The sequence below is a fragment of the Xenopus tropicalis genome, chromosome 8 (assembly GCF_000004195.4).
Source record: "Xenopus tropicalis strain Nigerian chromosome 8, UCB_Xtro_10.0, whole genome shotgun sequence".
Lineage (NCBI taxonomy): Eukaryota > Metazoa > Chordata > Amphibia > Anura > Pipidae > Xenopus > Xenopus tropicalis.
Genome location: NC_030684.2, coordinates 11,766,649 through 11,789,076, shown reverse-complemented (window position 1 = coordinate 11,789,076; position 22,428 = coordinate 11,766,649). Strand labels below are relative to the sequence as shown.

Genomic DNA, 22,428 nt, shown 5'->3' with positions numbered 1-22,428 from the left:
TTCCTTTTTCTCTGTAATAATAAAACAGTACCTGTACTTGATCCTAACTAAGATATAATTACCCCTTATTGGGGGCAGAACAGCCCTATTGGGTTTATTTAATGGTTAAATGATTTTTAATAGACTTATAGTATGGGAGATTCAAATTATGGAAAAATCCCAAGCGTTCTGGATAACAGGTTGCATAACTGTATACCAATGCTACCTATTTATTGGGTATAGTTCCCCTTTAAGTGTCCTTTGTGACCGACTGTTCTAGTTTTAATGCCACATCAACACTTGGCGCCCCCTAACAATATACGTATGCAGAAAGGTTACCTTGAGCAATTTGCAAAGCTTTGCATAAAACTTCTTCTGCCACTTTATAAATAAAAGATGATTTATAATAAATTCATGACATTATTTTCATATTGGCTTTCTGCATACCTGGTAGAAAAAGCTGGAACACCTAACGTTCAAAAAAAAAAAAAAAAACTCACTGCCCTTAAGAATAACATCTAAGATCTTAAAAGATCCCTCCCCCTAAAAAAAAGGGTATTTGTTCAACCAAATTTGACCCTATTGTTGCCTGACTACCAAACCATGAATTGTTTATCAAGGGTTAAAGCATTCTGGAAGCTGTAGTTCAGCAACAATCAGGGTTGTATTCTTATAGCAATATTGCTTGATACAATGATACAATTGATACAATTTTCCACCGGGTCTCCAAGGCCAAAGGCTCCCAGTAAAATACATAATAATCCTCCAGTGAGAATCCCATCTGATCTGGGTATATCCATGCGGTTTGATCCTACAACTTAGCTGAAAAGCTTTAAAGGATAAGTAAACCTTAAATGAATGCTAAATTGCTTTAGGTGCCTTTCCCAGCACTTTTGCAAGCTACATTCATTTTTTCAGGTTTTTAGCTAAGTTGTTAACGGCCAATATAAGGAGATTTTATACTCACCGGAAAATCCTTTTCTCGTAGGCCCGAACTGTCAGTGCAGACGTTAGGGGTTTTGTCTGTGATCACCTCTGGAGGCAGGACAGAGAATTTAGACCTAGTGGCTCCTGGTCCCTCCCACTGTATATAAGGCTCGTCTCCACCCTCACTCCTCAGTTCTGTTGGTAAGCTCAGTCGGTGGAGACAGTACAGATAGAAGGAAGGCCAAGAGACATAAGGTAGAGAGATAGCGAGAAAGAGGTCCCGGTGCCCATACTAAATCAGCCTGGGTGGGACTTACTGCACTGACAGTTCGGGCCTACGAGAAAAGGATTTTCCGGTGAGTATAAAATCTCCTTTTCTCTAGCGGCCCTCCTGTCAGTGCAGACGTTAGGGGACGTTCCAAAGCTGTCCCTTAACTGGGTGGGTAAAACTTTAGTATGCCGTGGATAGTGTTCCTGGTACTATGCCACAGCCGCTTGTAAAACTTTTCGGCCAAACACGGCCGGTTGAGAAGCGTAAACATTCAACTTATAGAACTTAATAAAAGTATTTGGTGAGACCCAAGTGGCTGCTCGGCAGATCTGGTCTGCTGTTGCCAGGTTCTGCAGTGCCCATGAGGTACTCTGTGCCCGTGTAGAGTGGGCTTTCACTGCGAACGGTCTAAGCACATTTGTTCTGTCGTATGCTGTATGGATAGTGTCAACTAGCCAACGGGCTATAGTCCTTTTTGATACAGCTTTTCCTTTTTGTGTCGTAGAGAATGATATTAGGAGGCTCTCTGATTGTCTATAGTCTGCCGATCTCTTTAAGTAAATCCGGAGTGCTCGGACCACATCCAAATTTATGAAGGAGTCTTTCCTTCTCATTTGACGGTTTTGGACAGAAAGAAGGTAAAATGATGTCTTGGTTCATGTGGCGTTCTGTAACTACCTTCGGCAGGAACCCTGGTGAGGTCCTGAGTACTGCCTTGTCATGGTGAAGTGTGAGCCATGGTTCCTTGCTGGACAGTGCCGCCATCTCGGACACTCGTCTGGCTGACGTAATCGCTATTAGGAAAGTCACTTTAAATGATAGCCACTTAAGCTCACATGATGATAAAGGTTCAAATGGTGGTTGTTGTAGTGCAGATAGTACTAGTGGTAAATTCCATGTTGCTAGGGGTTCCCTAAGGGGTGGTCGTGTTCTGGTAACACCCCTGATAAACTGCTGGATTGTAGGGTCTTCAGCCCATTTAGAATGTGTCAATGCTGTGATTGCTGAAATCTGGGTCTTTAAGGTGCGTAAACCCAGTCCTTTCTGAAACCCCTCCGTCAGGAATTCCACCAACTGGATTGTGGAAATATCCTTCCAAAATATGTCTTTGTGTTTGCACCAATTTAAGAGGGTCCTCCAGACCCTATGATACGTCTTATCCGTGGATTGTTTGCGAGCTCGTAAGAAGATGTTTATGGCATTCTGGGAAAATCCCTGTTGTCGCCACCACTCGGTTTCAAGAGCCACGCAGTTAAGCGGAGCATCTGTAAGTTGGGGTGCTTTATTGGCCCTTGAGTTAAGAGGTCGGGTCGAGGAGGTAGTCGCCAGGGTTTGGCAATTGACAATTTGATGAGATCTGAGTACCAAACTCTGTTCGGCCAGTCCGGGGCTATAAGTATTGTGACTGTGTTGGACTGTTTCAATTTCTTGATTACCCTGGGTAAGATGGCAAGTGGCGGGAATGCATATACCATTCTGAAGTCCCATGGTATTACTAGTGCGTCCACAAACGCCGCCCTTGGATCTCTCGTTCTGGCACAGTAAAGTGGTAGCTTTGCGTTGTGTCTTGATGCCAATATGTCTATCTCCGGTGTCCCCCACGTGCGGGTCAGTTGTTGGAAGACCTCCTCGTTGAGTGACCATTCCCCGTGGTCGATGGTTGTTCTGCTCAGATAGTCCGCTTCCCAATTCAGTACCCCTGGTATGAAGACTGCTGAGATGCTCGGTACTGTGCGTTCTGCCCAAGTAAGTATCCTGGAGGCCTCCTGCATAGCCGATCTGCTGTGTGTGCCTCCCTGTTTGTTGATATACGCTACTGCAGTTGCATTGTCGGATTGTACTCGGACTGCCTGAGTTTGTAGGATTGTTGACCAGCTCTCTAGTGCTAGAGCAATTGCTCGGAGTTCTAGCACATTGATTGGTAATTGGCTCTCCTCTCTGGACCAGGTTCCCTGGAGTGTGAGGTTTTTGTACACTGCCCCCCATCCTCTGAGGCTGGCGTCGGTGGTTACCGCTTCCCAGGTAGTGGTTGTCCAACTCCTTCCTTGTTGGAGGTTGTCGTTCTCCGTCCACCAGAGAAGGCTGGTCCTGGTTGTCTGAGTAATATGGATCTCTTGTTGTAGGTTCTGGTGGTTCTTGTTCCAGCACCTCAGGAAATTGAGCTGTAGTGGTCTGAGGTGGAACCTGGCGAATGGTATTGCCTCCAGGGTCGATACCATGAGGCCCAGGAGGCGTAGACAATCCTCTGCTGAGGTTCTGTTTTTGGTTAGGAAGGTTCGAGTTGTCGAGACTATTGTGTCGACCTTGTCTTGGGTTAGGAATACTTTCTGTGTCTTGGAGTCGAAAATTAGGCCCAGGAACAGTATCGTCTGGGATGGCGTCAAGGAGCTCTTGCGGTGATTGATCAACCAGCCGTGTTGTGTTAGGACTTGAATACAGAGGTTGGTGTCTTTTACTGCTTGTTGTGCCGTGGGTGCTTTTATTAGCAGGTCGTCCAGGTATGGTATGATGTGCACTCCCAGGGTTCTCAGGTATGCCACTATTGGTGCAAGTACTTTGGTAAAAATTCGCGGTGCGGTACATAGCCCAAAGGGTAGTGCTGTGAATTGGTAGTGTAAATTGTTGATTGCAAATCTGAGGTATTTGCGTGACGCTGGGTAGATTGGTATGTGTAGGTAGGCGTCTTGTAGGTCTATTGTCGTCATGAAGATCTCTGGTTCCATGGTGGCTACTACTGATCGTACGGATTCCATTTTGAATTTTTGGTTTTGGACCATTGGGTTTAGTGGTTTCAGATTGAGGACTGGTCTGAAGGATCCCTCCTTCTTTCGTACCAAGAATAGATTGGAATAGAAACCCCGGTATTTGTGTTGTTCTGGGACATCCTCTATTACTCCCGAGAGTAGTAAGGTATTTACCGCTTGTTGAAGCAAGTGTTGTTTGTGCGGTGCAGTGGATGATGGGAGAAACCTTCCTTGTGGAAGTTGTGGTGTGAAGGGGATTCTGTAGCCTTGGCTGACTATGGATAGTACCCACTTGTCTGTAACATGTGTTTCCCATGTTCCCAGAAATTGCTGTAATCTGCCCCCAACGTTTTGTATCCCCGGTTGCCTGGTTGAGTCAGGCTGAATTGGGTTTGGTAGTATTGGGTTTCTTGGTATTGCTGCGGGCGTGCTGCTGCCATGTGGGTCTGCCACGTCTTGCTCCCTGATCAGCTGTGGAGTTTCTGAATCCTGAACGAAAGGAACGAAATGGTCTCGATTGTGAGTTCCATCCTCTCCTCCCAGAATATCTGTTAGAGGAATCAAATTTTTGTTTCTTGCCGGTGGGTAGGAAAGTGCTTTTCCCCCCAGTAACATCTGATATGATTTGTTTCAAGTCAGGTCCGAATAAGGACTCTCCTGTAAATTTCAGTGATAGTAACCTCATCTTAGAAGCAGTGTCTCCCGACCAATGCCTTAACCACAGGGCTCGGCGGGCCACCACTGCATTGGAAGTTGCCTTGGCTGCTAGTCTGGTAATTTCTAGGGCGGAATCTGCTAGAAATGACAGAGTGGTGGATAGTTTGTCCACCTCCAGCTGTAGTTGTTGTTTAGATGCTGGTGGATGGCGTGCTAACTCCAAAGCCCAATGCCTGGCTGTTCGGGCTAAGCCTGCTGATGCCACTGCGGGTCTAAGGATTGCTGCTGCTTGTGTATAAGAGCGTTTTAGAATGGATTCCATCCTGCGGTCTAAGGGGTCTTTAAATGCCGCTTCCTCAGCAGGTATGGCAGTTTGCCTAGATAGCCTGGCTACTGCGGAATCAACCTTAGGTGCTCTATCCCACTTCTTTTGGTGTTCCTCTGGCACAGGGTATGTTTTGAAAAATCTCTGCGTGAGTGCAATTCGGCGCTCAGGTTGGGCCCACTCTGGCTCAATTGCCTGTGTGAGGGAGTTGAACACTGGGAAGGCTAGTTTGGACTTTTTTTGGACTCCCAAAAGTTTATCAGCCCTAGATAAGGGTACCGTCTCATCCTTAATCTCTAGTGTCTGCATCATCTCCCTTAGTAACCTTTTTGAGGTTTCTGGGGAGGCAGATGATGTTCCCTCTTCATCAGAGTCTGACTCTGATTGGAGTTGTGAATGTGTTGAAAAATCTGAATTCTGACTGAGTAATTCGTCTGCCTCTGAGTCTGAAGCTAGTCCCTCTTCTGATTCTGAGGAGGAAGGTAAGGTGACTGTGGCCTTGCGCTTCCTGTTATCTCGGGCTTTAGTCTGCCCCCCTTGGGGTTGTGGTGGTTGTACTGTATTCATGATCCACTGTAGAAATTCCCCAAGCTGGGCTGGTACTTGGTTAGAAGTATGGGCCAGCGGATTATCCTCCCAGGGCATGGGTATAGGTGCCTCTGCTATAGATGGCTGGTCAGTGGCTGGGGGTAATGGGGAGCTAGCCTGAGGGGTGTTTGGCAGTGAGGCTGCATCCTGAGCCTGTGATGCTTGTGGGGAGAGAATAGGTGGCTCAGCTACAGAAGGAGTCTGTGAGACAGGTTTGCAGTCAGAACAGTAGTTTCTCTCTGATTTTCTTAGAGAGTGCTTACATACCTTGCACTTAGGCAGTTTGTCTGGTTTCTTCTGCTTTTTAGCTGACTGTATAACCTCTCTGAGGTCTTTGAGTGAATCTGCTTTCTCCATGGACTCAGTGTAGCTTGAATGGCTGTGGGTATAATGTGCCTAATCTGCGCTGTGTAGGGCAGTTATAACAGGCTTTCTTTGGTTGTGGAGCAGGAATGAACTGCAGCTTTGCTGCTATAATGGCGCTGCTTAAGAAGCGCTCGTGTACTGGCGCGCTGTGTCCCGGTGCAGGGGCGCCTTGGATGACGTCATCGCGCCTGACGTTCTGGCGCGAATCTAGTTGCGCGCTTGTGTTTGGCGCGCGTTGCCATAGTAACCCGTGCGGCTATGTCCCCAGTGCAAGAGGGGCCTTCTACCCCGCGTTTACCAGGTAGGGGTATGACCTCTCTGTCTGTGAGCTCAGCGCTCTGTACAGACTCCCACTTACCTTTTTCCCCCGGTTCTTGTGTGTAAGGGAGGTTATTAGGCAATGGCTGCTGTAGTCCTGCTGTGGGAATTACACTTATGGGCAGCTCTGCGTACGCTGTGTGTCCCAGTGGCGTGTCAGCCAGCAATTAATTTGGCAGCTCTGCGTGCCTAAGTGCTCACCATTAGGTGACATCTGCACTTGTGGGGGCAGCTCTGCGTGCCCAAGTGCTCACCTTTAGATGTCAGTCTGCACTTTTTAGGGGCAGCTCTGCGTGCCCAAGTGCCCAGTCATCCTTAGGTTCTGTGGATGTTCCCTTGTTGAAGTTTTATTTATAATCATTAGCTATATTATTAAAGTGAGAGAAATAAAAAAAAAATAGAAAAAAAAAAAAAAAAAAAGAATCTAGATAGCTGTCCTACACCTCCGAGGCAGGACAAAAGAACTGAGGAGTGAGGGTGGAGACAAGCCTTATATACAGTGGGAGGGACCAGGAGCCACTAGGTCTAAATTCTCTGTCCTGCCTCCAGAGGTGATCACAGACAAAACCCCTAACGTCTGCACTGACAGGAGGGCCGCTAGAGAAAATGAATTTTTAAACAGCAGCGCCACCTGCTGGCCAAGTCCTGTAATTGTACAGACAAGGACATATACCTTCGAAGGAAAACAAAGTGTTCTGATGTTGTGGCTCAGGAAAGAGATGGGAATGGGAAAGGTCTTCCGATGCAGTTCCAGTTGTAGGATCAAAGAACATGGATAAAGAATCTATTATGGAGATTGTGAGGGTTAACCTGATATACTCCATTATTTAATACGGCTTATTTTTGTAATCGCTGACTGCAAGTCTTGACAACCCGTAACAGTTGTTTCTCCCCAAGATGTATCCTTGAGTGGCTGCATATTTTGTATCTTATCCTTTTGTTGACACATCTCGTGTTGGTCAGCCTTGAAGAAGAGATGGTCTATTGTTTAAACATATTCTTTTGCATGTACACAAAGCTATGTATAAAATCTATGTGCTATGTTTGAACGGCCCCGTGGTTGCGTCCTTCTGGTTCCCGTGCATGTCTTTGTCCCAGCAGGAGGGCTCCCACGGGTCCCTACACTAAGAGCAAGCGGTCAGGAACCCAACAGAGATGGGTTTTTTGTGTTTAAGTGCATAAATCACTGGTTTAGGTGCCTTGGCTTAAGTCAGACACAAGTCTTCAGGAAGCGGTACTGTATATGCTGTACTGAATGGTGGAGCACCATACTCCTGCCAGGTTACCCTTCTGAGATCTGCCCAACTCGCCCAATCTCTTTTTTATTATGTGCCAAATGTTTTCAATGGGTGACAGATCTGGACTCCAAACAGGGGGCCAGTGTAGCATCCACACTACTAGGGAGCCACGCTGTTAATACTGCTCCCCATACCCACAGGCACTAATGCACCACCATACCCTCTTGAATGCTGGCTTTGATACTGTGGGCAGATAACAAGCTGGATGGTGTTTCTTCTTCCTCTCTTTAGCCCAGAGGATGCGGCATTCATGATAAATTTCACATTTCTGATTTGGTCAGACCACAGACCACAAGTCTTCCCACCACTCAGTCCAGAGAAGGCGGAGATGTTTCTAGATCATGTTTCTATACGGGTTCTTCTTTTCATGGCAGAGTTGTAATTTGCATTTGTGGGTGCAGGGACAAACTTTGTTCACAGGCAATGGTTTTGGGGAGTATTTTGAGTCCATTCCATGATTTCCATTACAGAACTGAGTCTGTTTTTAATGCAGTTGTGCCTGAGGGCCTGATCATTGCCACCCAATATTTGCTTTCGGCCTTGTCCCTTGTGTTCCAGCGATTTCTCTGGGTTATCTAAAGCTTTCTCTGGGTTATCTTGAAATACCAGGGCCCATTTGGCAACCCAACATATAAGCAATCATTTTTGGATAAAGGGGAACTCTCATGTGTTTTGCAAGACAACTGTCTATTTCTGGATATATATCTGCAATACCTGCCATAAGTACCATACTGGTGTGCTCTGCCAGAAAAGAAACAGAGGCAGCCTCATCAGAACCAGGAGGTACAAACCTGTACACCTGTTAATCTATTCCTACACTGCAGTGATCACTTTTAACCCCATAGCCTCATACTGCTTTCTTAGTTTCAAATCTCCTATATGAAATGGGTGTGCATGCTGGTACCTTCAGTAGTCTTGTCCATGACGTGAAGTATGGATTGCATGAAATCATTCTGTTTGTCGGGAGACAGGAGCAAGGAGTCCATAGCCTGTTCTTCGAGGACGGTCAGTAACATGCAGATCCCTAACAGGGTGAGAACACAGAGACAAAGGTTTCTTATAACAAGCTGTATAGGGAAGGCTGCAGAAAAAAGGTGACACTAGTATGGGACCCTCACCCAGCCAGTAGTTTTTATAGTTGGAGATGTCGTATAAGTGCGATGGTAAAAGGATTAACTTTCCTTCTTCTATTTCAGAATTTCCATAGATATCTGGATTCTCGAAGAGGCCAAGTTCAATGACCTTAAACAGGCACGTGAAAACTTCCTTTAGGTCATAATAGTCGTCTCGGTCGACCTTTCCTTGCGTCCGAGCAGTCATAATAGCCCAGCGACGGACCTGATAGACAGACAAAGCCTACATCAGTAAAATCCACAAAGATTTAGGGCCACTATACATATATTTTCCTGCAGAACTGTGATTACTATAAAGAAATGCTTACGCCATTCTTCATAGATATTGGCCCTGCAGAAACTGGGAAACACAAACAAGCAACTAGTCTCAACATATCACGATAGGAATTCAGCCAAATACTAGGGGGCACGTTTATCAAAGGCCAGTGTTGTGTTTAAAAAGGTTGAGCCAATCAGATTTAGGAATGATTTGCCAACTGATGATGTGCAATTTTAATACGATCCCCAAATCCTTATTTTGTTTAGATTTATGATATGATGAATAGAAACTGACTGGAAGTTTCACCTGGTTACTCAATTAGATGGTAAGGAGGGAGGGGGAATGTGAGCAGTGCAGTGATGTCTAAGAAGTTCTGAATTGAAAGTGAAAGTGACTGTCTGCCCCACCTCTATGCCTAAGGCATAGAGGCGGGGCAGGCAATATATGACTGACAGCTGGGACATTCAGATGCTTATATAATGGGTATAGATGTGATAATAACAAAAATGACTTTGGGTTACATGTTTAATTTGAAAAGGGCTTCATGCAGCTGAACCCTAAATGCTACGTGACTTTCAAGATCTGGACGACTGAACGAAACAATTTTTTTTCAGTGACTGATGTTATCTTCAAAATGAAAAGGGGGTTCCAATTCGGACAAGTGCAAAAATGGATAGGGTATATTCCATGGTTAGTACATGTATTATTTAAAGGGCATTTTGACCAACAACATTTATGCATTTCAGGGGAAACAACTCACAGTCTCACTGGGATGCACCAGCAGCAGATAAACGCCAGGAAGCTTTTCATACACTTGAAAGGGGTTGTTAGCCTGCTCCATCTTGCACAGAGCTTCGGTGCAGAGCTCAGCTTGAGAATAAAAAAGAAAACTGGTTTATATGAATGTGCTTCTTTCCAAAAATTCACTCCTTTGTGACAAAGGGAGGGAATTTCCCCTCCCCCCCCCCCCCCCCCCGAATCGTTGTTTTTTGTGGTACATTGGCATAATAAATGGGGTTTTATTTTTGCTTTGTTCCATAGCCTAAAGGTGGCCATACATGGTGCAATCTGCTCATTTGGTGAGGTTGCCGAATGAGTGGATCGTGTCCCGATAAGCCCACCACCATATCGATATTAGGCTATAGGGCCAAACAGTCGAATTAAAATAGCAGGTATATGGGCTGTCGGACTGAGGACTGCATCAAGGAGCCGATTTGTTCCCCGATGCGATGGGAAAATCAAACCTGCCCAATCAAGATCTGGGCAATTTTAGTCCAGATATTGGTCTGGTAGGCCCATCAGGCAGATAAGCTGTCACACTGGTCTGCAGGACCTCAATCAGCAGCTGAAATCTGCCCACATATAGCCACCTTTAGTCTTCACCGGTCTCAGTAGAAGGACTACAAGCTTATTCTACTCTCACTCTACCTGCCCGGCTCTAGCTTTATTCTAAAAAAGACCTCCCTCCCTCTCATACCATCTGCTATCCATACTAACTCCTGCTGGTCTAATTATAGGTCTCTATAGATAAGTCCACAAGGAGTGGAAAGGCAAATCACACCACTTGCCTGTCAGCAGCTCCAAAATATGCCTTGCTGACTGATGTACACTTTATCCATGCTCCAATACAGTATGTATAAATATCTTTAATCTTGCCTTCTGCAGTGTAAGGCTAACACATGAAAGCAAAAGGAAGCTCCACAGATTGCTCCTGCCCCTGAAACACATTCTCTTATCGTTCACCAAGACAAACTCATACAAGCTGCATAGCCTCCTTCCTTCATCGTATAAATCTTTAAAAACATATTTCTAGCTCAATATGGGACAAACCACTGAGTGCGAGACAAGACAGCTTCCCTGAGGACTACAGCTTTTAACCAGGGTCTCAGCCCTGCAAAGTGATCACATCAGCAAAGCCGTAAACGTGCTCTTAATCTTAACAGGGTTGGTGCTCCTGGGCATCAGCAGCATCAGCTCTCTCTAATGGCTTTATTCTTTCACTGAACTTATAGGATCTAAACTGAACCAGTTTTGCCAATCCTTTATAACATAGCCTCATCGAGTCCACAGTGTATAGGTCTCTTAACAATTAATACTTAATTAATCAGATATATTCTTAATCCCGATACAATGTCAAAATCTTAATCCATAACATACTGAAGATGACATTTAATTGAATAGCTAGCAGAACAAGAGCAAGGGTATAAATAGGTAGAACAACACATATTCCCATCAGCAGGTTGGAAGAAAAAGAAGCTGATCGTACTCACTGACGTGTTTATTGAGGAGCAAGTACGGGTACTTGAGGATTTCCAAAAGGGGCACCCGTAGGTTGCTTTCAAAATTAGGGCCGGTGAACCCAAAAAGCTGTTTCTCTCCATCTTCTTCCACTAAAAAGAGCTCATCATCTTCATCTATCTCCTCTTGCATCGACTTCTCCAGCTGTGTGATGAGGCGTGTGGTTTCAATTTGCCAAAGGGCCTGCGGAACAAGAACACTGTATAAGGGACTAAGACATAAGTGCTGTTGGAACAAATATGCAACAACTACACCAGATGAACAGATAATCTCCTGTCTGGAGCGGAGTAACGTATTGAGCAGGAAGGATCGGACAGATATCAAGCTCTTTGGCACATATTTCTTTCCTTCAGGGTTAACTTGCATGTCATGAAGCCAGATATCTTGGGAAGACTTGCAGAAAAAGGGTCAATATTTTTCTTACCTCTCCCAATGTGGCACCATGGAATATGATAACTCGTGAAAAAGGCAAGGCCCCGTAAGAAAGAAATGTGCAAACTACAGATACTTAGTCTTAAACACCTACCTTGTGAAGATGCGGGACCTCATCTCGAAGTTGGTGGTACTCCACCACACACTGCATGCAGTAGCAGAGGTCATCGTTGGCCCCAAGGAAATCCTCATTGTGCAGCTCCTTTGCAGCATACTTCTTGAGAAGATCAGTGGCGGGGACACCGCCAGGCGTACACCACCGACAAGTGCTCATTCTCCTGTTAGCAAGCAGAACAGAAAAAAGTCTCAAAACACTCAGTCATCTACCATCACCAGAAGTGCAACCTCAGGCACAAACACCCTTTACTTATATTCATTATACAAGACTGCCCATAATTCACATCTGTCCCCGCCCAAGTGTAGCTTAAAATCTCTGTAGCATTAGGGAGCCAATCAATTTGCCTGTATATTTTTAAATAGTTCAAACGGAGCTGAGGCATTTGTCGAAGCAAACAATGCCACGGAGACAACATAAAAGTTCCACGCAGATAGTGGGTTGGCCGGAACCGTTCATTAAAGCTGCAAAGCAATTATATTTACTCAAAGCACGATCCATGGACCCCTGGTGTAAAATATACCCATTCTTATTTTCATTCGTTTTTACATAAATGTTTGGGCATATGACATGTTTGTGGTTTTCAACAACAACTGCTGCCAAGGAAAGTAAGCTTGCCCCTCCTCTACTTACAGAATTTCAAAGGGCTAAAAAATACAAGTTTATCAAGTGTGAAAATAGAGACAACAATTTCAAATATGTATTGGAGCGCCTGATGATTGACAGATATTGCTTTACTGTACCGGGAACCTCACATACGGTTGTGGGCAGAAACCTTTGCACTTTTTGCTTTTTTCAAATAATGCACCAGGAAACAGTTGAGAACAATGCTGTAGTATTCACATGGTATTAATTTATCTGTAACACCATTTTTTTCCCAATTCAGATTTTTAGCTCAAAAAGGCACTAAAAAAAAGTGTCAACTTTTTATTTTAAGATTTACTATGCGTTTAAACAGCTAAAAATCCAAATCCGACAATTCGCCAGCTAACAGTTGCCGAGATCATGTACAAGTCAATGGCAGATGTCCCTTCCCTCTCCTTGAAACTTTAGAGCAGGGGTAGGGAACCTATGACTCAGGAACCAGATGTGGCTCTTTTGATGGCTGCATCTGGCTCTCTGCCAAATCTTTAATAAAAAAAATAATGGGGGGGCGTGGCCTGCGCTCGGCGGATAGAAGACGTGTTCTAAGCCTTAGAACACTTCTTCTATCTGCCGAGCACAGGCAACACCCTCCTCTGCATTGCATCCGCATCCGGCATCCTTGGGACCCACCCTACCTTGCCCCGGAGCATCTGCGGCCAAACATATTGTATGGCTCTCACGGAATTACATTTTAAAATATGTGGTGTTTATGGTGTTAAGGTTCCCGACCCTTGCTTTAGAGGTTTCAGGTTCTTTGATGCTGCATTTTGAAAAATTCTAGTTTTCGGGGAAACAATTTTAAAAAAGTTGCGGTTTGTGCAACTTTTTCCTGCGCTTTTTCATTTCTGATTTTTTTTTCTTAATGTCAGACATTTGTGGAAGTGAGTTTAGTCTGTAAGGACAGGTTTAACCACAGGTTTAACCACAGCTTTAGGCCTGCTGGTATATTTAAGGCCTAGAACTAGAAAGAAGTAGCTAGCAAGAAGTTTGACCATTTAATATAAGATAAGAAATGTTACAGATAAGAAATGCTTGTCTGCAATAATTTTAAGAATACGCTGAATCAACCGTCACCCCACGTTATCAAAGAACCCCAGATGTCACATGATGTTTTGGAAAGTCCAGAACTTCTGTTATCACAAGAGGTCAAGCGTCAGGAGAAGCTTCACAAAAGATGAACAGATAACAATGAGAACATTGGACTCTGATTGGACAAGATAGGGGGGGCTATTGGAAATCCCCCACTGAAGGGTATAAAAAGACATGATAGAATGTAAACAACTTGGAAGTTTAATGTACAATAATGTATCGTACATGGTTTCCCCATCGATGTAAATTAAATCTTATCTGATTTCTTTTCAGCCAAATCTAGGTGGTGTTCTTGCGTTATTCAACCCAATTTTGGGTCTGACCATTTTGGTCATTCGAGCCAGAAGAAAGATCAGATCGTAATGTAAGGACAGGTTAAGCCTGTTTATAAATATAACAGTGGGCCTAAAGCTTATATGTCTATGGTATCTAGTAGAATTAAGTCTAAAACAACTGGACTTTTCTGAAAAAACTCAGAAAAGTCCAGTTGTTTTAGACTTAATTCTACTAGATACTGTATATCATGACCAGGATGAATGAGAATCTTCATAGACATATATGTCTATGGTTAAACCTGTCCTTACAAGTCGAATTTCTAAAAATAAAAAAAATTTTTAGTGAATGTGCCCATGTTTATGTATGTACATAAACTAACCAATATTTTCATATCAGTTTAATTTGAGAAACTTTCTATTTCTGCTGTATTGAATAAGAAAAGCTGTCCGAGGAGGTACAGCAGAAAGCTGTAAGCAAGCACGGACAATGTCGAGGCTCCAGAGATCTGTGCCTGCTGTATGAAATGTAATGAAAATGTCCCATGGCACAGGACAAGGATGCAAAACTAAAATCCCATTGAAGTGAACTGTCCAACTCGTAATGAAAGAACCTCGATCAACTGGCACCATCTGTTTATTGAAAGTGGATGCTATGATAGGAGGCTCAGAAAGACCCTACTGCTGGCAGAGAAAGATAAGAAAGCCTATCTGTAGAGCTTTTCTGTGTCTTATTACTTTATTCAAAGAAAAGAAGACCATCAATGTTTTGGGGTTGTTTTGCTGCCTCCGGAACTCATTGCTTTGAGTGTGTGCATAGTATGGTAAAATCAGTAGAATACAAAGGAAATCTGGAGTGCAAGTTGAACACGGCACCAGAAAACTTGGTCAGTATTCCTACAGATAGTCTGGTACCCTCAAAAAAAAAAAAAAAAAGTACCCTGCAAGCTGTGGGTAGAAATTTCAGATGCGGGTCTGATGTATATATAGTTACATAGGGTTGAAAAATGACCAAGTTCAACCCTTCCAAGTAAACCCAGCACACACAAACCTATACACTCACATTCATAAACTATAGATACACTACAGGGCTGATTTATCAAAGTACAATTGGGTCCGAATACTAAATACTAAGTTTTAGAACTGTGCATATCGTATGTCGCAACGAGAACAAACGTTTCCGAATTCATTCAAGCCTCGGAATCGTGACTTTCCTTTGGCCAGGTTGGAGCTGCAGAGTGCCATTGAGCCCTATGGGAGACTTTCCTTGGGCCCGGTTGGAGCTGCAGAGTGCCATTGAGCCCTATGGGTGACTTTCCTTGGGCCGGGTTGGAGCTGCAGAGTGCCATTGAGCCCTATGGGTGACTTTCCTTGGGCCAGGTTGGAGCTGCAGAGTGCCATTGAGCCCTATGGGAGACTTTCCTTGGGCCCGGTTGGAGCTGCAGAGTGCCATTGAGCCCTATGGGTGACTTTCCTCGGGCCGGGTTGGAGCTGCAGAGTGCCATTGAGTCCTATGTGAGGCTTCCAAAATCATGCACTGAAAGATCAAAGTCAGAAAGTTTCTCGTACTTTTTACGATCGTTCGGATACGAAAATTTTGAAACTTTCAGATAGTGTCCCTTCAGTTTGCAGCAACAGCACTTCCTGTTTAACAGCAGTCAGTGGGTCACAAATCGGGTTGAGGATAAGGAAGCATGTTCCTAGTAGTAGTGGGACCAAGCAGATTAAAATGCAGGCTGCGGGCCCAGGTCGGGTTTCAAAAACTATTCCAGCAGGACAATAACCAGAAGCACACTTCAGAACAGTGATCCCCAAGCAGTAGCTCATGAGCAACATTTGGCTCACCAACCTGTTGAATGCTGCTTCCAGTGGCCTCAGAGCAGGTGCTTATTTTTAAATTCCTGGCTTGGAGGCAAGCTTTGGTTGTATAAAAACTAAGTACTGCCAAACAGTGCCTTCTGAAGGCTACCAGTCCATAGGGGCTACTAATAGCCAATCAAAGCCCATTTTGGCACCCCCATGTTGTATTTGAATCCTTGTGTTGCTCTCCAACAGGTGCGGTACCCAAATATTAAGGTTGCTAATAATCTTGCCAGTGTACAATTTTTCAGATCTGTAATCTTAATAGTGAAAAAAATAACTCTTGAAACTGTGGCATTGTTGAATTCAAACTTTTTTTTCTAGTAAATATTTATTTTAGAGTTTTTTAAATTAAAAACAAACGAAAAGGGGTAATATTTTGGTTGTGACTATTCTCCACTGGAAACTATTGTCCCCCAGCTGGCTTAGCAAAGTCTGATGTGCATATGCAAAATGGTCTGCCCCAGCGACCAAAGCCGTATCTCAGACATATTTTTCGACATACTGACATAATTTTGACATTTATGTAGTGCCAGGAGCCAATATCATGAGGATAGCAGGGATGTTGGGAGTCTGCAGCCAAACCCAAAGGCTTCATCAATAACAACCCAGCAAGACTTACTACAAAAGGTAGTACCACCAAAAATATTTAAGCATTGGTACAGTCATTCTTCTTCACTGACCTAAAGCCAAGAATCTTCTCTCTACATCAATCTCAGATTCTTAACATGTTGGCTGGGACACAAAAATGGGTTCCTATGCCAGAGGGGGGTGTCCATGATCCCCTCTATTACAGTTAAAATTCTACCCGCAACAAGCTGCGGTAATTGGAAGGAATTGTGCAATTAATTCTGAACCAATTCTTGAGTCGCAGAGCTCATTCCCAGAAGTGACCCAGGCCCCCTGGGGAAAAGGTTATGAACCACTGAGATCTAAATAATGATGAGGCACAGAATGATCCAGCAGACAATGCTCGGCAATCCTCAGGGAATTTCCATGATCTGAAGAAGGCACTTAATTCATTCAACGATGTGAAAAAAGTACTTGCTCCCTTCATGCCTTCTCCTGTTATGACAATGTGTCAGAACAAATGGCTTCTGTAATTAGACAAAGGGAACCTGACAAGACTGGTTGCACCATCTTCAGCAGCAATAGCTGCAATCACTTCCTATAATTTCATAAAAAAAATACTCACATTGCTATTGAGGAACTGTTGCACACTCTTTCTAGAACTTCAATCCAGACAAAGGGGTAGGATTTTGTGCATGAATGTCTCGTTTCAGTTCCAGCTAAGGCATCTCTATTGGGTTCCAGTCTGGATTTTCACAAGGCCAACCCAATATATTATTTTTTTGTTGCAAGCCATTCAGAACTTGCCTGTTTGTTTTGGATTACTGTCGTCTGGATAACCCAGTCGCTATGCAGCTTAGTTCATGGACAGATGACTAAACATTCTTCTTAGATATTTTTGGGACAGTGCAAATATTCATGGTCCTTTGATAATGGTAATTGGTCCAGATCCAAAGGAAAGGAGCACCAAAGCATCCCCACATTATTGCATTACCACCGTGTTTGTATGATGTCCTTACTGTGAAATGCTGTACTTGCTTTAAGCCGGATATGTGTTGACCAAAGACTCCTTTATCCATAGAACATTGCAAAAGGCCTTGGGGGGGGGGGGGGTCAAATGCATTTATATTATTTAAACATAGCAGTGTTTTCGGTCTTGCCGCTCTCAAATGGATTCCATTTTTCTTCAGTGGTGCCATCAGTCTTCTTGGATGTTCTGCGACCCCTTGGAGAGGTCTCTGCACCCTTGCAGTTACTTTGGTAGGCCAGCCAAGGCAAGATTTGATATAATGTTCTCTTCACGGTTATTCTATGGAGTCCAAAAGCCTGAGAAACTGACATTCTTTGACTAATCATCTCTTCTGGAAATTTCTTTAGGGTGACATTACATCTTTGTAGAAACCTCTGGTTGAATACTTTGCTCCCACGTTATTGGGAGTGTTCTGTGTTACCAGGCTATAGACTCTCATATTTCTAGTAGACACTAAATCTGGATGGTTTGCAAATATAAATGACGTACCTCTTCTTTTCCATAGCAAAGAATGCTTCATGCAATGTTTTCTGCCTTTTAGTGTGTTCAGATTTCCTGTGTTACAAAACCACTGCTTCCTGTTGTCTACTTTTCTGTCAGAGAGCTGATGAAGGTTGTTATGATAACCAGAAATCTGGGTACAATGTTTTGTAACAAGTGGGAATTTAAGGTCAAGCAATACTGTGCTCTGCTCGGAGCATTCATTTGGAAAAATAGACCGCGCTCACACTTACGTCGATTCCACAACAGGTGTCACATAAATGGTTGCACAAGAGGCATCCTGAGGCATACTGTACAGATGTTCTCCTGGCCAAACAATGTAGCTTCAAGCTCAGGCATCCCTTTTTTTAACTCCTCCTAGCCAATCCCATTATGCCACTTGCTACAGAACCTACTTTCTCCATCATTCGGACAGCAACTCTCTTTGGAAAGTTTTCTAGCAGCTTCTCCCTCCTTGGCAGCCCCTGGCTTCTTCCTCACTCCACCCTCCAGCAACACCTGGCTCCTGCCTCACCCATTTTCTAGCTCCAGTCTACCTTTGGCACAGCCGAGATCCTTCAGTCACTATGGCAGCACACAGCTCATGCCACCCCTTACTTGCATTCAGCTCCTGCCTCACTTGGCAGCACCCGGTAGATCCAATTGCCAGTAAATAGGTCCCTCGACATCACCAAGCCCCGACTCTTCCCACTTCCCATTGCAGCATTTAGCTTCTGTCTACCTTTAGTATCGCACTAATTTCCGGAGGCAGCACCCAGTTCCTCCCCGAGGCAAAAAGACAGCTACTATACTTTCACTTTGCATCAAATGGCTGTCTACGTTTCACACAACCAAGATCCTTCCTGCCACTTAGGAGCAACCAGCTGCTGCCCATTCACTTAGATGAATCCACCTGGTGGTTCTCCCCACTGCAGCATCTAGCATGTCGACCTCAGCATCACCCAGCTCCTATAGATCCAACTGCTAGTACTTCCGTGTCTTCATGTGGCAGCACCCAGCGCCTGCCCCTCACTCCATGGCAGCGCCCAGCACCTGCCGACCTCAGCATCACCCAGCTCCTGTAGATCCAACTGCCAGTACTTCTGTGTCTTCATGTGACAGCTCCTGCCCCTCACTCCGCGGCAGTGCCCAGAACCCATAGATCCAACTGCCAGTACTTCTGTGCCTTCATGAAGCAGCACCAAGCCCCTGACACTCCCTCTGTGGCAGCACCCAGCACTTGCCACTCACTGCCTGGCAGTACCTAGTGCCTGCCTCATCCACTGCTAGTTCATCACAATATCTCCCTTTGGCAGCACCCAGATGCAGCCCCACTGCCTGGCAGCACCCAGATCCTGTCCATGTTTGGTATTACTTAGATCGTTACCTCCACATGTCAGCACCCATCTCTTGGCTCTCCCCCCCCCCCCCTGCAGCACCCAGCTCTTGGCTCTTCCCCCCCCCCCCTGCAGCACCAAGCTCTTGGCTCTTCCCCCCCCCCCCCCCTGCAGCACCCAGCTCTTGGCTCTTCCCCCCCCCCTGCAGCACCCAGCTCTTGGCTCTTCCCCCCCCCTGCAGCACCCAGCTCTTGGCTCTTCCCCCCCCCCCCTGCAGCACCCAGCTCTTGGCTCTTCCCCCCCCCCCCCCCCCCTGCAGCACCCAGCTCTTGGCTCTTCCCCCCCCCCCTGCAGCACCCAGCTCTTGGCTCTCCCCCCCCCCCTGCAGCACCCAGCTCTTGGCTCTCCCCCCCCCCTGCAGCACCCAGCTCTTGGCTCTCCCCCCCCCCCCCTGCAGCACCCAGCTCTTGACTCTGCCTATCGCAGCAGCAGCTCCTGTAGGCAGCACCCAGCTCCTGTAGGCAGCACCCAGCTCCTGTAGGCAGCACCCAGCTCCTGTAGGCAGCACCCAGCTCCTGTAGGCAGCACCCAGCTCCTGTAGGCAGCACCCAGCTCCTGTAGGCAGCACCCAAACCATTACTTTACCTTGGCAATAGCCAGCTCCAAATGCCGGGTACTCAGCAACATGTGCTGCTGCCAGCTCCTCCATTCCCCCTGTAGCACCCAGCCCTGCCTTGTACTATCAGTAGAGCCAGAAGCCAATGCAGCAGGAAGACATTGCAGAGCTATTTTACCACATGGCACATAAGGGCAGCCCAATAACAGCCGCAGCCCCAGTGCCCCTGGGCCACAATGCGTGGCAGGGAAACCCATTGGCGCTTTCTGCCAGGAGCCCCCGCCTCCCCCTTACCGTGCCCGTGTCCGCCTTCTGCCTGTCAGCCCTTTCCCGCCATTCCATTTGCCGCCGCTTCTTCTCACCGGGCTTCCCCTGAGGCCTACTGCATTCTGTCACACCGGGGATTTGCCCAACTTATTTATACGGCTCCCCTCACTCCTCCTTGGCCCTTACAAGCGCCGCCCATGTGGAAGTGACGTTCCAGGCCACGCAATGTTTACTCGCATCACTTTGTGCCCCTATCACATGCTGCCCAGGGTGGCCAGGTTGGCAGGTAGGCGGGTTTCCCGCCACATTGGGCCACTAATTTAATGCCCTGGCGAGTTTCCAAAGTACAAACCCGCCAAGGAACAGTTTTGGTCTATTTTTTTGGAGCCTTGGCGGGTTTGTAGTTTGGAAACTAACCAAAGTTTTTTTTCCCCTGCTCCACTGCATGCTGGGTAATGTAGTTTGTCTGTAACAATTAGCCTACAGCTAGGATTAATATAAAACTACAATACCCAGCATGCAATTGGGCAGTATAGACAGAGGTTCTGTTTTGAATTCTTTTTTGCTTTTTCAGGCTCAACCTGTCTGTTCTGCAATCTGCTCCCTGCTCTATAGGGTATGTGATTGTACTGTTACTTTCTACTGGGATGTGGGGCAGTTCTACCCCCTGCTCCCTGCTCTATAGGGTATGTGATTGTACTGTTACTTTCTACTGGGATGTGGGGCAGTTCTACCCCCTGCTCCCTGCTCTATAGGGTATGTGATTGTACTGTTACTTTCTACTGGGATGTGGGGCAGTTCTACCCCCTGCTCTATAGGGTATGTGACTGTACTGTTACTTTCTACTGGGATGTGGGGCAGTTCTACCCCCTGCTCCCTGCTCTATAGGGTATGTGACTGTACTGTTACTTTCTACTGGGATGTGGGGCAGTTCTACCCCCTGCTCTATAGGGTATGTGACTGTACTGTTACTTTCTACTGGGATGTGGGGCAGTTCTACCCCCTGCTCTATAGGGTATGTGATTGTACTGTTACTTTCTACTGGGATGTGGGGCAGTTCTACCCCCTGCTCTATAGGGTATGTGACTGTACTGTTACTTTCTACTGGGATGTGGGGCAGTTCTACCCCCTGCTCTATAGGGTATGTGACTGTACTGTTACTTTCTACTGGGATGTGGGGCAGTTCTACCCCCTGCTCCCTGCTCTATAGGGTATGTGATTGTACTGTTACTTTCTACTGGGATGTGGGGCAGTTCTACCCCCTGCTCCCTGCTCTATAGGGTATGTGATTGTACTGTTACTTTCTACTGGGATGTGGGGCAGTTCTACCCCCTGCTCTATAGGGTATGTGATTGTACTGTTACTTTCTACTGGGATGTGGGGCAGTTCTACCCCCTGCTCCCTGCTCTATAGGGTATGTGATTGTACTGTTACTTTCTACTGGGATGTGGGGCAGTTCTACCCCCTGCTCCCTGCTCTATAGGGTATGTGACTGTACTGTTACTTTCTACTGGGATGTGGGGCAGTTCTACCCCCTGCTCCCTGCTCTATAGGGTATGTGATTGTACTATTACTTTCTACTGGGATGTGGGGCAGTTCTACCCCCTGCTCCCTGCTCTATAGGGTATGTGACTGTACTGTTACTTTCTACTGGGATGTGGGGCAGTTCTACCCCCTGCTCTATAGGGTATGTGATTGTACTGTTACTTTCTACTGGGATGTGGGGCAGTTCTACCCCCTGCTCTATAGGGTATGTGACTGTACTGTTACTTTCTACTGGGATGTGGGGCAGTTCTACCCCCTGCTCTATAGGGTATGTGACTGTACTGTTACTTTCTACTGGGATGTGGGGCAGTTCTACCCCCTGCTCTATAGGGTATGTGACTGTACTGTTACTTTCTACTGGGATGTGGGGCAGTTCTACCCCCTGCTCCCTGCTCTATAGGGTATGTGATTGTACTGTTACTTTCTACTGGGATGTGGGGCAGTTCTACCCCCTGCTCCCTGCTCTATAGGGTATGTGATTGTACTGTTACTTTCTACTGGGATGTGGGGCAGTTCTACCCCCTGCTCTATAGGGTATGTGACTGTACTGTTACTTTCTACTGGGATGTGGGGCAGTTCTACCCCCTGCTCCCTGCTCTATAGGGTATGTGATTGTACTGTTACTTTCTACTGGGATGTGGGGCAGTTCTACCCCCTGCTCCCTGCTCTATACGGTATGTGACTGTACTGTTACTTTCTACTGGGATGTGGGGCAGTTCTACCCCCTGCTCCCTGCTCTATAGGGTATGTGATTGTACTATTACTTTCTACTGGGATGTGGGGCAGTTCTACCCCCTGCTCCCTGCTCTATAGGGTATGTGACTGTACTGTTACTTTCTACTGGGATGTGGGGCAGTTCTACCCCCTGCTCCCTGCTCTATAGGGTATGTGATTGTACCGTTACTTTCTACTGGGATGTGGGGCAGTTCTACCCCCTGCTCCCTGCTCTATAGGGTATGTGATTGTACTGTTACTTTCTACTGGGATGTGGGGCAGTTCTACCCCCT

At 45.9% G+C, this 22,428-nt stretch overlaps 1 protein-coding gene across 2 annotated transcripts in view; it reads right to left on the bottom strand.

The window, feature by feature from the left end:
• setx (senataxin) overlaps positions 1 to 20,141 on the bottom strand; it is a 36,140-nt gene extending 15,999 nt beyond the window's left edge. Inside the window, exons 1-6 of one of the 2 annotated variants that reach the window (XM_002936175.5) lie at positions 19,904 to 20,141; positions 11,690 to 11,873; positions 11,136 to 11,346; positions 9,626 to 9,735; positions 8,592 to 8,811; positions 8,378 to 8,497 (exon numbers count right to left, since the gene is read on the bottom strand). In XM_002936175.5, coding sequence (XP_002936221.1) covers positions 8,378 to 8,497; positions 8,592 to 8,811; positions 9,626 to 9,735; positions 11,136 to 11,346; positions 11,690 to 11,869 — 841 coding nt within the window. In that variant the 5' untranslated portion in view covers positions 11,870 to 11,873; positions 19,904 to 20,141. Of the gene's footprint in view, positions 1 to 8,377; positions 8,498 to 8,591; positions 8,812 to 9,625; positions 9,736 to 11,135; positions 11,347 to 11,689; positions 11,874 to 19,638; positions 19,756 to 19,903 lie in introns of those variants that run through there. The other variant, XM_031890972.1, reaches the window with a different exon arrangement.
• Between the last annotated feature and the right edge of the window lie 2,287 nt (positions 20,142 to 22,428).